Here is a 14475-nt window from a genome sequence, read left to right as displayed (position 1 = left end):
TGTTCCATTCTCATACTGACTCTGGGGCTGAGAAAGGCTCTGTTCCATTCTCAAATTGACTCTGAGGCTGAGAAAGGCTCTGTTCCATTCTCATACTGACTCTGGGGCTGAGAAAGGCTCTGTTCCATTCTCATACTGACTCTGGGGCTGAGAAAGGCTCTGTTGCATTCTCATACTGACTCTGAGGCTGAGAAAGGCTCTGTTCCATTCTCATACTGACTCTGGGGCTGAGAAAGGCTCTGTTCCATTCTCATACTGACTCTGAGGCTGAGAAAGGTTCTGTTCCATTCTCATACTGACTCTGAGGCTGAGAAAGGTTCTGTTCCATTCTCATACTGACTCTGAGGCTGAGAAAGGCTCTGTTCCATTCTCATACTGACTCTGAGGCTGAGAAAGGTTCTGTTCCATTCTCATACTGACTCTGGGGCTGAGAAAGGCTCTGTTCCATTCTCATACTGACTCTGGGGCTGAGAAAGGCTCTGTTCCATTCTCATACTGACTCTGGGGCTGAGAAAGGCTCTGTTCCATTCTCATACTGACTCTGGGGCTGAGAAAGGCTCTGTTCCATTCTCATACTGACTCTGGGGCTGAGAAAGGCTCTGTTCCATTCTCATACTGACTCTGAGGCTGAGAAAGGTTCTGTTCCATTCTCATACTGACTCTGGGGCTGAGAAAGGCTCTGTTCCATTCTCATACTGACTCTGGGGCTGAGAAAGGCTCTGTTCCATTCTCATACTGACTCTGGGGCTGAGAAAGGCTCTGTTCCATTCTCATACTGACTCTGGGGCTGAGAAAGGCTCTGTTCCATTCTCATACTGACTCTGGGGCTGAGAAAGGCTCTGTTCCATTCTCATACTGACTCTGGGGCTGAGACAGGCTCTGTTCCATTCTCATACTGACTCTGGGGCTGAGAAAGGCTCTGTTGCATTCTCATACTGACTCTGGGGCTGAGAAAGGCTCTGTTCCATTCTCATACTGACTCTGGGGCTGAGAAAGGCTCTGTTCCATTCTCATACTGACTCTGGGGCTGAGAAAGGCTCTGTTCCATTCTCATACTGACTCTGGGGCTGAGAAAGGCTCTGTTCCATTCTCATACTGACTCTGGGGCTGAGAAAGGCTCTGTTCCATTCTCATACTGACTCTGGGGCTGAGAAAGGCTCTGTTCCATTCTCATACTGACTCTGGGGCTGAGAAAGGCTCTGTTCCATTCTCATACTGACTCTGGGGCTGAGACAGGCTCTGTTCCATTCTCATACTGACTCTGGGGCTGAGAAAGGCTCTGTTGCATTCTCATACTGACTCTGGGGCTGAGAAAGGCTCTGTTCCATTCTCATACTGACTCTGGGGCTGAGAAAGGCTCTGTTCCATTCTCATACTGACTCTGGGGCTGAGAAAGGCTCTGTTCCATTCTCATACTGACTCTGGGGCTGAGAAAGGCTCTGTTCCATTCTCAAATTGACTCTGAGGCTGAGAAAGGCTCTGTTCCATTCTCATACTGACTCTGGGGCTGAGAAAGGCTCTGTTCCATTCTCATACTGACTCTGGGGCTGAGAAAGGCTCTGTTCCATTCTCATACTGACTCTGGGGCTGAGAAAGGCTCTGTTGCATTCTCATACTGACTCTGGGGCTGAGAAAGGCTCTGTTCCATTCTCATACTGACTCTGGGGTTGAGAAAGGCTCTGTTCCATTCTCATACTGACTCTGGGTCTGAGAAAGGCTCTGTTCCATTCTCAAATTGACTCTGGGGCTGAGAAAGGCTCTGTTCCATTCTCATACTGACTCTGGGGCTGAGAAAGGCTCTGTTCCATTCTCATACTGACTCTGGGGCTGAGAAAGGCTCTGTTGCATTCTCATACTGACTCTGAGGCTGAGAAAGGCTCTGTTCCATTCTCATACTGACTCTGGGGCTGAGAAAGGCTCTGTTCCATTCTCATACTGACTCTGAGGCTGAGAAAGGGTCTGTTCCATTCTCATACTGACTCTGAGGCTGAGAAAGGTTCTGTTCCATTCTCATACTGACTCTGAGGCTGAGAAAGGCTCTGTTCCATTCTCATACTGACTCTGAGGCTGAGAAAGGTTCTGTTCCATTCTCATACTGACTCTGAGGCTGAGAAAGGCTCTGTTCCATTCTCATACTGACTCTGAGGCTGAGAAAGGTTCTGTTCCATTCTCATACTGACTCTGGGGCTGAGAAAGGCTCTGTTCCATTCTCATACTGACTCTGGGGCTGAGAAAGGCTCTGTTCCATTCTCATACTGACTCTGGGGCTGAGGAAGGCTCTGTTCCATTCTCATACTGACTCTGGGGCTGAGAAAGGCTCTGTTCCATTCTCATACTGACTCTGGGGCTGAGAAAGGCTCTGTTCCATTCTCATACTGACTCTGAGGCTGAGAAAGGTTCTGTTCCATTCTCATACTGACTCTGGGGCTGAGAAAGGCTCTGTTCCATTCTCATACTGACTCTGGGGCTGAGAAAGGCTCTGTTCCATTCTCATACTGACTCTGGGGCTGAGAAAGGCTCTGTTCCATTCTCATACTGACTCTGGGGCTGAGAAAGGCTCTGTTCCATTCTCATACTGACTCTGGGGCTGAGAAAGGCTCTGTTCCATTCTCATACTGACTCTGAGGCTGAGAAAGGCTCTGTTCCATTCTCATACTGACTCTGGGGCTGAGACAGGCTCTGTTCCATTCTCATACTGACTCTGGGGCTGAGAAAGGCTCTGTTCCATTCTCATACTGACTCTGGGGCTGAGAAAGGCTCTGTTCCATTCTCATACTGACTCTGGGGCTGAGAAAGGCTCTGTTGCATTCTCATACTGACTCTGGGGCTGAGAAAGGCTCTGTTCCATTCTCATACTGACTCTGGGGCTGAGAAAGGCTCTGTTACATTCTCATACTGACTCTGGGGCTGAGAAAGGCTCTGTTCCATTCTCAAATTGACTCTGAGGCTGAGAAAGGCTCTGTTCCATTCTCATACTGACTCTGGGGCTGAGAAAGGCTCTGTTCCATTCTCATACTGACTCTGGGGCTGAGAAAGGCTCTGTTGCATTCTCATACTGACTCTGAGGCTGAGAAAGGCTCTGTTCCATTCTCATACTGACTCTGGGGCTGAGAAAGGCTCTGTTCCATTCTCATACTGACTCTGAGGCTGAGAAAGGTTCTGTTCCATTCTCATACTGACTCTGAGGCTGAGAAAGGTTCTGTTCCATTCTCATACTGACTCTGAGGCTGAGAAAGGCTCTGTTCCATTCTCATACTGACTCTGAGGCTGAGAAAGGTTCTGTTCCATTCTCATACTGACTCTGGGGCTGAGAAAGGCTCTGTTCCATTCTCATACTGACTCTGGGACTGAGAAAGGCTCTGTTCCATTCTCATACTGACTCTGGGGCTGAGAAAGGCTCTGTTCCATTCTCATACTGACTCTGGGGCTGAGAAAGGCTCTGTTCCATTCTCATACTGACTCTGAGGCTGAGAAAGGTTCTGTTCCATTCTCATACTGACTCTGGGGCTGAGTAAGGCTCTGTTCCATTCTCATACTGACTCTGGGGCTGAGAAAGGCTCTGTTCCATTCTCATACTGACTCTGGGGCTGAGAAAGGCTCTGTTCCATTCTCATACTGACTCTGGGGCTGAGAAAGGCTCTGTTCCATTCTCATACTGACTCTGAGGCTGAGAAAGGCTCTGTTCCATTCTCATACTGACTCTGGGACTGAGACAGGCTCTGTTCCATTCTCATACTGACTCTGGGGCTGAGAAAGGCTCTGTTCCATTCTCATACTGACTCTGGGGCTGAGAAAGGCTCTGTTCCATTCTCATACTGACTCTGGGGCTGAGAAAGGCTCTGTTGCATTCTCATACTGACTCTGGGGCTGAGGAAGGCTCTGTTCCATTCTCATACTGACTCTGGGGCTGAGAAAGGCTCTGTTCCATTCTCATACTGACTCTGGGGCTGAGAAAGGCTCTGTTCCATTCTCATACTGACTCTGAGGCTGAGAAAGGCTCTGTTCCATTCTCATACTGACTCTGGGGCTGAGAAAGGCTCTGTTCCATTCTCATACTGACTCTGGGGCTGAGAAAGGCTCTGTTCCATTCTCATACTGACTCTGGGGCTGAGAAAGGCTCTGTTCCATTCTCATACTGACTCTGGGGCTGAGAAAGGCTCTGTTCCATTCTCATACTGACTCTGAGGCTGAGAAAGGCTCTGTTCCATTCTCATACTGACTCTGGGGCTGAGACAGGCTCTGTTCCATTCTCATACTGACTCTGGGGCTGAGAAAGGCTCTGTTCCATTCTCATACTGACTCTGGGGCTGAGAAAGGCTCTGTTCCATTCTCATACTGACTCTGGGGCTGAGAAAGGCTCTGTTCCATTCTCATACTGACTCTGGGGCTGAGAAAGGCTCTGTTGCATTCTCATACTGACTCTGGGGCTGAGAAAGGCTCTGTTCCATTCTCATACTGACTCTGGGGCTGAGAAAGGCTCTGTTACATTCTCATACTGACTCTGGGGCTGAGAAAGGCTCTGTTCCATTCTCAAATTGACTCTGAGGCTGAGAAAGGCTCTGTTCCATTCTCATACTGACTCTGGGGCTGAGAAAGGCTCTGTTCCATTCTCATACTGACTCTGGGGCTGAGAAAGGCTCTGTTGCATTCTCATACTGACTCTGGGGCTGAGAAAGGCTCTGTTCCATTCTCATACTGACTCTGGGGCTGAGAAAGGCTCTGTTCCATTCTCATACTGACTCTGAGGCTGAGAAAGGTTCTGTTCCATTCTCATACTGACTCTGAGGCTGAGAAAGGTTCTGTTCCATTCTCATACTGACTCTGAGGCTGAGAAAGGCTCTGTTCCATTCTCATACTGACTCTGAGGCTGAGAAAGGTTCTGTTCCATTCTCATACTGACTCTGGGGCTGAGAAAGGCTCTGTTCCATTCTCATACTGACTCTGGGGCTGAGAAAGGCTCTGTTCCATTCTCATACTGACTCTGGGGCTGAGAAAGGCTCTGTTCCATTCTCATACTGACTCTGGGGCTGAGAAAGGCTCTGTTCCATTCTCATACTGACTCTGGGGCTGAGAAAGGCTCTGTTCCATTCTCATACTGACTCTGGGGCTGAGAAAGGCTCTGTTCCATTCTCATACTGACTCTGAGGCTGAGAAAGGTTCTCTTCCATTCTCATACTGACTCTGGGGCTGAGAAAGGCTCTGTTCCATTCTCATACTGACTCTGGGGCTGAGAAAGGCTCTGTTCCATTCTCATACTGACTCTGGGGCTGAGAAAGGCTCTGTTCCATTCTCATACTGACTCTGGGGCTGAGAAAGGCTCTGTTCCATTCTCATACTGACTCTGGGGCTGAGACTCTGGACTCTCTCCTCCAAAACTGAATGAAGGGTAGCTGTTAAATTTAATAATGAATGAGAGAAGAAACAGCGTCTGAGCCAGCAGGGACCAGGCGCGATAATCACTCTGCCCTCAGCATGGGTGACTGGCACCTAAAGGCCGACAGAAGGAACTGTTTCTGTTTTGAGCCATTGTTAAATGTTTAAATGTTGGTTAAAGCTGGAATTTCATTTAAGTCACCTGTGTTTGTTTCCCTCCCTTGTGTCATTTGGGGCTTAATGGAATTTAGTAAAGTCTTCGGGTGCTCACTGTTGGACCTTAGAGCCAGGAAAAGATCTATCTGTATAAAAACCAGTTTGCTGTGAGCCATGTGAGCTGCTTTGGACATTAGCACCTGCTAAGTAGGTGAACAATAACACTGATGATTAGTGATACAGCCAGCCACTGGTGATATGGAGCTGCAAGCTTTGCACTCCATAATGTGATGTTTCAGTCCACGTGTTTCTCTGGGTGCTTTCATGCTTTTTATGTAGCTGTGAGCTGTGTAATTGTGCCCCGGTGGTCACGCTGGGCTCTGCACTCAGACGTCTGCTGAAACACTGCAGTGCACGCTCATTCGGTAGCTGGGAGCATGATGGACGGTGACTCACTCTGACCGGATTTGTGTGATTTCAGCATAATTTGAGCACTGGAACAGGTTTTGTGTCATTTTCTTTGCCCTGTGCCAAGTAAAACAGTAATTCCCTAAAATGGAAATTCAACTGTAAAATGCTCTTAACATTTCCAGTAGAACTGACACTGGGTAGAACATTATGTTTGTATTTGGCTTTTCACATCCTACCTGTGACCCTGTACTGCATATGGAGTTTGGAATATGGGTAGATTTAAAAAGTTTCCGTTTCCTTGTTATAAGCTAGCTAAAGCATTCAAAATTGTAAAAAAATTGATGTCAAATGAGGTAAAGGTACTTTTTACCCATGAATAATATGTGCTATGAAAGCAGATGCTAAAAGTCAAGTAAGTCTTTGATGTAAAACGCCCTGTGATTTATGCGGTGGAACAGTGATGCTGGGCGCTGGCTTTGATCACCTGACTGCCAGCCAGAACCGCTTATAAGTAACAGGCATAGAGCTGCGGAAAACAGAGGGAGGATCTGAGGGTGCGGTCAGGGGCAGCGCGGGCGAAGCGAATGACCCTGGAAATCCGGTTTTCAGTTGCGCCGAGGGCCTGCTGTGTCTGACGCCATCTTGTCCATGGCGCAGGACACCCGGGGGGGGACTTTGACTTGGCTGAGTATGAGCTCCTGAGCCCCGAGCCACGTGACACACCCCAGGCGCAATTCTTTGCGTGCCCCACGCCCCCTGTCACCGACCAGGTGCCCAGCCCCCCCCGGGAGCAGGAGGACGAGGACAGCTCGGTGGGGATTGCGGCGGTCAGGCTGGCAAAGAGGAGGGCACCTGAGGTACCACTCCCTGCTGTCATTGGCTGCAAGCTTGTGAGTGAGGTGACTAACCCCCCGCCCCCCCACCCAGAAGGAACAGCCCCTAGGGTTCAGCCTTAGGACTTTAGGCCTCTCACACATACCCCCCCCCCCACCCCAGCTGGGATCAGGGTCTCCCATTTCGGCCCTCTTCCTGGCCTTTGTTTGGCTGTATGGAGGTTTGCTGTTTCCGGTGGTAAAGCCTGGTTCTGTGCAGGCCGCTGCGCTCTCCAGGTGAGTGCTGGTTCTGTGCAGGCCGCTGTGCTCTCCAGGTGAGTGCTGGTTCTGTGCAGGCCGCTGTGCTCTCCAGATCAGTGCTGGTTCTGTGCTGGCCGCTGTACTTTCCAGGTGAGTGCTGGTTCTGTGCAGGCCGCTGCGCTCTCCAGGTGAATGCTGGTTCTGTGCAGGCCGCTGCGCTCTCCAGGTGAGTGCTGGTTCTGTGCAGGCCGCTGCGCTCTCTAGGTGAGTGCTGGTTCTGTGGTAGGCCGCTGCGCTCTCTAGGTGAGTGCTGGTTCTGTGCAGGCCGCTGTGCCCTCCAGGTGAGTGCTGGTTCTGTGCAGGCCGCTGTGATCTCCAGGTGAGTGCTGGTTCTGTGCAGGCCGCTGTGATCTCCAGGTGAGTGCTGGTTCTGTGCAGGCCGCTGTGATCTCCAGGTGAGTGCTGGTTCTGTGCAGGCTGGATCAGGCCTTTAGCTGCTCTTTGCACTGCAGTGTTTCTTTATTCCCGAACGTGCCCTTTGCTGTTAACCAGTCTTTCGCAGCAAGGCGTGTGGTTGGCCTGTACTAATGAACACATCCATGCGAGCATGCCTCTGGGTCCTTTGGCACTGCATTGTGTTTGAGACAAACTTATCTTAAAGAAAAATACATTTCATTTCTATTCCAGTACATCGTAGGGAACATATACATATACACAATCATATACTATGGGGAAGTGAGAAATTAGCCTAACTGCATGTCTTAGGACTGGGGGGAGGGTCAGAGTATCAGAGGGAATCTGCTCTGGAAGGGGGGGAGACATGCAAATATAATGCATTATAATGGTTGGTATAAGAAGTAAGGATGCTTTGTACTGCATTATAAAGGTATCTATAGTGTATTATAGATTCATAATCCATAATTATAGATTCAAGCATTCATAATGTATAATAAACATGGGTATAATGTGTAATGTCTTTTTATAAATATTTATAGCAATGTTTATAATGCTTTATGGATGCATTATAATGTGCTATGAATGTGTTCATAGATTCTTATAGGCACGGCATTCTTAGAAACTATTACCAAATTAAAAAAACAACAAAGTAGTGCTTAAAAAGGTATTTTAAAGGTATTTTGTGAAGACTGCTTTGTCCAGGAAAAAAAATGCATTGAGGTGAATGAATACAGGGAAACTCTCACTGTGGAGAGTCTAGAACAAAGGTGTGATGTGGAACTCTAAAAGGGAACCTTGGTGGCTTAATGGTTAGGGAAGCGCTCTTGTAATTAAAAGATTGCAGGTTTGAATCCCTGACTAGCAAGGCAGCACTGAGGTACCCTAAGCAAGGTACCGCCCCCAAGCACTGTACCCTGGGTGCTGAATTAGCTGCCCCCTGCTCTGTTGCAACATCACATGTGGGTTAAATGTAGAGGACACATTTCGTTGTCGTGTGCTGTGGTGTGTCAACAATGACCATTGATCACTAAGTTCACAATCATTCTGCCTATGCTGTGGAGTCTGATTGGTTATTAATACACAGAATAAACCAAGGCTGTGGTTATCGTCTTCTCTGAGTTTTTACAGTCAGTGGTCACAGTTCCACAAAACATGCTCAGCTGTGGTTAATCCATATCTCTCCTTTTTTGTGCCTCCCCACTTTGAACCCCAGCCTCCTCCTAGAGTCCTGAGGCCTCGCCCCAGGTCTAAGAGTACCTCGTCTCCAGACAGCGACGCCATGTGACAGTAGGAGCCACCGGACGCTGGCAAAAGAAAAAAAAAAAACACTCCCAGATCGCTTAGCTGCCTTAACTGAAGTCTGAAGAAAAAGGAGGATTGCAGAAGACCGCGGCCGCATCTGATCAGGAATGAGCCAAAGTAACGACGCGTGGTTTACACGATACTCAGTTATCTGGAGAGTGATCGTCTCAGCGGGCCTCCCATAACTCACCTCCTATTCACTTTGAGTGTGCCACCATTTTGCTTCTCTCTCTGTGTCCGGCCTCTCTCTTAAAACACATTACGTAACAGTACATTTTTGTGGCAAAGCCTTATGTCATACACTTTCATTTACTTTGGCTGCAAGCAATGTGGGAATGACCATAACACATACAAATAAGTGGCTTGTCACATCATTAACAGTGACGTTTCTGTGCTAAATGGTGAGGAATCCAATATAAGCTTATATCTTGCATTTTGAAAGTGTTACAAGAGCCGCTGTACCAGGGTTGTTGGCTGTGGAATTTAAGAACAGAAAATGGTTTGCAAAAAATTATACGGTCTTTTTTCTGTTATTATCCAAAAATTACAGTATAACATTTAGGGGAAAACCGATCTAGCTAATACCAGAGAAGTCAGACTGAATATAATACAATATAATATGAAGTATGAGAATAAAGATGTTTAAAAATATATAAGGACTAATTAACTACAGTACAAGAAGATTTAAATGCTTGCGATGGGTTGGCACCACATCCTGGGTTGTTCCCTGCCTTGTTCCCATTGTGTCCAGGATAGGCTCTAAGCCCCATGACCCTGCATAGGACAAGCAGGTATAGAAAATGGGTGGATGCAGAATTAAAGGCAGGAAGTATATTTTATGGCTAAAGTGTGTGTGATAACTGTACTGATGCCTATGGACCTTCTGAACAGTTAAACTTCACAGTGATCCAATATGTTCCACCTCGACAAATCACATTTGAACTTGAAGGGTCTGTGTTTAAGACTTTAAGCCTATTGTGTGAGAAATTGCTTTATTTACAGCTAGTGAATGTAATGAAAATGTAGAAATTTAGTGATGTCGAAGACTAGCTCACTGGCAAAATATCTGGCACTTAGCACTCTATATCTGAAGATCTGTCTATGCATCATTGAACATAGCAGAAAATATTTCTTAGCTCAGAGACACGTATATGTGATTCTGATCCAAAGCCGCTATGCCCTGCTTTCAGAAAGATGCATGCTTGTGAACACTAAGATTAATAAGGCTATATCCTCCTTGGGCCTTAGCTGGGTTTGAGCAGCAGAGAGAGGAAAACATCCAAAGGGCAAACTGACGCCATGATATGAGTAATGTACATTCATAGTTTAACAGTGTGTAATGCTACATCATTTAAAAGAACTTGGCATAACCAAAGTGAAGTAAAATCAGGCACAGAATGCAGCAGCTTCTGTCCTGGCTGAACAGAAGCATCAGGACTTTCACTGGAATATGACAACACTGAGGTTATCTGAGGATTTAGCAGAGCGAGGAACCTGCTTTTAGCTGATTTGCTGCACGTACTGTCAGCCTAGTTGAGCATTAGAATCTTTCCGGTCGTCTATTCTAAACTCACCTTCTGTGGGAGGTGTCATTTTTCTCTTTTAAAAATGTTTTCAGACAGAGATAAATGGCTGCGACTTATTTTTACGAGTAGATTACACTGGAAGGATTAAAAGCCGTCAAAAATTGTCTGCACGGGAACACGCTAACGCTTTTCCTCATTTCAGACAGATTCATTTGGGCTTTCACATTCAACATGACACTTCAGCTGACCTACCTAAGTGCTAAAACAGTATTGGATTGACTCAAAAATGTACATAAACACTGGTTTGTTAAATGCATGCGTGATTATTAACAAGAGCAAAATTACAGTTTTCTGCCATTGAGAAACAAAGTAAGACGAGTAGGAGTATTGTGAGCAGCACTGAAACCCGCAAGAGCAATGAAACCAGCACATGACTGTCCTGGAATTCATCAATAGATAATTTGCTGAAACTAATGCAGTTCCAGCACTATGGAGGTCAGCTTTAAACTTTTCGGAGACTTTTACTGGCAGATAGAATATTGGCATATGAGATGGACCGAGGACCAGAAGGTCCAATGTCGTGGTCTTTCTTTAACCGCCAAATTGAATTTAGTGCTAGTTTGTTAACTAAACGATCATTCATTTGTAGGTGTTCATCAACACTTCAAGTTTTCTGTACATTTCTGTATTTAGCACCCAGGGTGATTCTAGTTTTTGCCATAAACAGTGGTGTAGATCTATGGCAGCATAGCATATGTGTGTCTTATGGCATGGAGATTAACACTTTAATATGAAGGAGCCAGTAATATGCTGTGTTGCACTAAATGTAAATAATTTGTGGTAGGCTGAGCATGAGCACATCTTCACTGAGCACCAGAGACTTTGAGATAAGGCCACGTCTTGCCTGCAGTTTGGAATTGGCTCATACTGAACCAAACGACAATGCTCAAGTCAAATCCCAAGGATGTCCTATACAAGAAAGTGATACATTATGGAATCGATGGGTATGAATATTAAATCATACTGTGACACAACTAAAAACCTTTGCTATGGTAATTAATAAATAAAGGGGACTGAGAAGGTAGTGCTCAAATGTTAATAATCCAAACTAGCTGATTACATGATAAATAATAATTGAAATAAGGATGGATCACTTCCTTAAGACAGACAAACACATATTGAGAGACATAGAGTTTTTACCTGAGTGTACTTCAGATAAACATCTTTCTAGGTCAGTATGTGTTTATTTTAATCAAACTGTTAAATTGCTGACTTGTAGCACTGTTACTGATTGTTCTTTTAAATGAGTTGAAGTATTACTTAATGAATAATGCTGTGTTGTAGGTGTGACTGTGTTTTGTGATACGGTCAACCGGGAAACACACACAAGGCTGATCAATAATTGTGAGGAGTGTAACGAAGTAAGTGAGTCACGTCTCCGTGGTGCACTCCGTCCAGCTGAGACACAGTGAAAGAAGGCTCACCGTTTTCCTGTGTATATATTACAATTATTTGTAAAGTTTGTGGTTCGTAGCATAAAAAGCATGCATTTTTTTTTAGCAGTACCATCGTATGTGGACTATATTTGATGGAAAAAAGGACTCTGTATGTCTGACAGCTTTCTGTGAAAATCTGTCTTAAGGTTTGTTTTTGTGGATCTTCCCATGTTTCTCATTTCCCTCTGGCTCCAGGTTATCTTCAGTTTTGAAACATTTGTCATATTTTGTCTGGCTGGCCAGAAATTTTGTATTGAAACCCATTAATGTCCCCCTTCCCCCTCTGTTGTCAATCCCCCGTATCTTAGCACTGTAGCATAGGAAGGATAGAGACTGTGAGAGTTATGGAATGGATTTCACAAAGTGCTTAAACTGTGTTATGAATATTCCCATTTAAAACCTGTTTGTCAGCCACAACCATTAAAAGGAAAGATGAACTTGCGTGTGGGGTCCTGTCTTGTGCTGGTTTTGGGGCATGTTTTTGGCCTTCACATAAACCTCACATGATTAATGCTAACCATACACTAGAACATTGACACATCTAAAGACAAGGTGTCCATAATCACTATTTGCAAGATTGCAACTAGATTCCTATTAAGAATATTTCCCACAATGCTTCTGGTGGAAATTTACAGGAAGAGAAAAAACATTTGAGCAATGAAACAGAAACAGAAGCAGCTTTTGGACACAGTTGCTGTCGAACGTGCAATGGTTTGCTGTGCAAAAACAATGAAAAGAGAAGACGTGGCAGAATGTGGACATGACCCTGGTTGCATGAATGCAGACAACAAGGCCTGACCGTCCTCCATGTCTCTCTACTCTACTTGAGATCCTGTAACGGCTTTGCTGCTTCCCGTTTGGTGCTGGAGAGAGCTCACCTATCGGTTCTTAACAATGTCCACATCACAGTTGGCATGAGCCAAGACTAAAGACCCATGATAATATTAAACACGATTTATATATATTGGAATGTCAAGAAAGAGAACGACTGACTTAACACGGCTATGCTGACCACCGTACATACTGTAACACATTTGAGATGATGTGAGTACATCAAAACTCTAGCAAAACTCTTATGATTTTATTACGACATTGGAAATTTGTCTGTGACAGTGATATCGCTTGAAATCTCGTTTGGTGTAAGGCCACCATAAAACAACACAAGTGAGCACTGACAGTTTCTCTCACTAATACAGAGATATATTGACACGGTACTTACTATGAATACTGTAAGTCTACGAATCCGCTACTATCACTGCAGCCCACAAAACACTTAATGACCCAAACAGCCTCATCTTGCTATTGTCATGTTTGGGTCCCCATATGTACTGTGAAAGACATTTTAGAAAAAACACCTTGATGGTAAGAGAATGGAGTTACATACAAACCCCAGATATTCCATGACCATGATTAGTTCATTAGTAATATTATATTCACAATTTTATTCACTAATTATGACAACATGTTTATGCCTCTGCAAATCTGACCAGTATAAGTGGTTAGAAAATGGATGGATAATATATTTATTACAGCTTTTTAAGTAAATTTAAGTAATTTAAAGTTCAGCAACTGAACAATTAAATGACTAGCAACACTTCTGTCAGATATTTCAGATTAAATGACAGTGTTCAGTCCATAAATTCAAAATAAAAACTGAAAGTGATGCCTCAGCCTGTCCTTCCAGAGAGGAAACCAGTCAGAGATGCGGCGTCGAGGCCAAGGCTGAAAGTGAGGCTGCGTCGGGGCTGAGACAAGCAAAAGCATCCATGAGTCAGCAGCCCTCCAGTAACTGCACAAATTAAACCTGTAAGGAAGTCCTCACTGAAGGCAGTCTCAGATCTACAGTACAAGGAAGCACTTATAGTAATTAACTGATGAAAGCTTTTGTTTGTACATGAAAAAAGATCTTACCAGAGAATTTATCAAAGTTTCATCATTGCTCTGAACAAAATTGATAGCAACCATGTACACATATAAGCAGGGCTGAAAATTAAGCTCGCCCACTCGCCTGAGGCGAGTAATTTAGACGAAGACTGACAACCACTTAACTGTAGGCGTGGGGCGAGTATAAAATTGCATGTTGTATTACATGTTTTTTTTTTTTTTTTTTTTACTGAAATGGCTCCAATGGAAGAATGGTAGACTGGTGGCTAGCAGAGTACACTTTAGGGACTGGCAATTTCAATCTCAACTGTGCTCTGTGTGTGAAATTAGCACATTACCTCTTTAAACATGCAAGGTACACGTTCCACATATGTCACTGATTATTCAGCACAAACACACGCTCTGACACACAAATATAAAATTTAATTTATATATTTACATATGTACATACGTTTAACAACAGGGAAACTGGGCTATGTAAGATCTAGCACTGAACGAGAGACCATGTTGTCCAATTATAGTTCAGCTGCAGGCTACGGGCGACTTTTATTTTGCACCGTCAAACTGCAGGATGGACTTCCGGTGTCATCGCGCACTTACAGCGGAAGTTTGATGTGCTGGTCAGAGAAGAGCCTGAAATACTGTCAGAAATTTATCGTGGCTGCAACATCTAATGACATAACCAATTTATTATATATCAAACTTCACCAAGAACATCCCTTGGAGAATCTTCTGAAGTACCGTATTTTAGTGAGGTTGTTCAGGCTGCTCCATGACCTACTGTTGTCATTTCTGTGA

At 45.0% G+C, this 14475-nt stretch overlaps 1 protein-coding gene across 3 annotated transcripts in view; it reads left to right on the top strand.

Moving 5' to 3' along the window:
- Positions 1-12234, top strand: part of reep1 (receptor accessory protein 1) — a 38126-nt gene extending 25892 nt beyond the window's left edge. For all 3 annotated transcript variants that reach the window (XM_023800020.2, XM_023800019.2, XM_023800018.2), the window contains 2 exons: positions 6598-6797; positions 8683-12234. In XM_023800020.2, coding sequence (XP_023655788.1) covers positions 6598-6797; positions 8683-8754 — 272 coding nt within the window. In that variant the 3' untranslated portion in view covers positions 8755-12234. The remainder of the gene's footprint in view (positions 1-6597; positions 6798-8682) is intronic.
- The last annotated feature ends 2241 nt before the right edge of the window (positions 12235-14475 follow it).

Source organism: Paramormyrops kingsleyae, chromosome 12 (assembly GCF_048594095.1).
Source record: "Paramormyrops kingsleyae isolate MSU_618 chromosome 12, PKINGS_0.4, whole genome shotgun sequence".
Taxonomy (NCBI): domain Eukaryota; kingdom Metazoa; phylum Chordata; class Actinopteri; order Osteoglossiformes; family Mormyridae; genus Paramormyrops; species Paramormyrops kingsleyae.
This window is presented reverse-complemented; position numbering and strand designations above follow the sequence as displayed.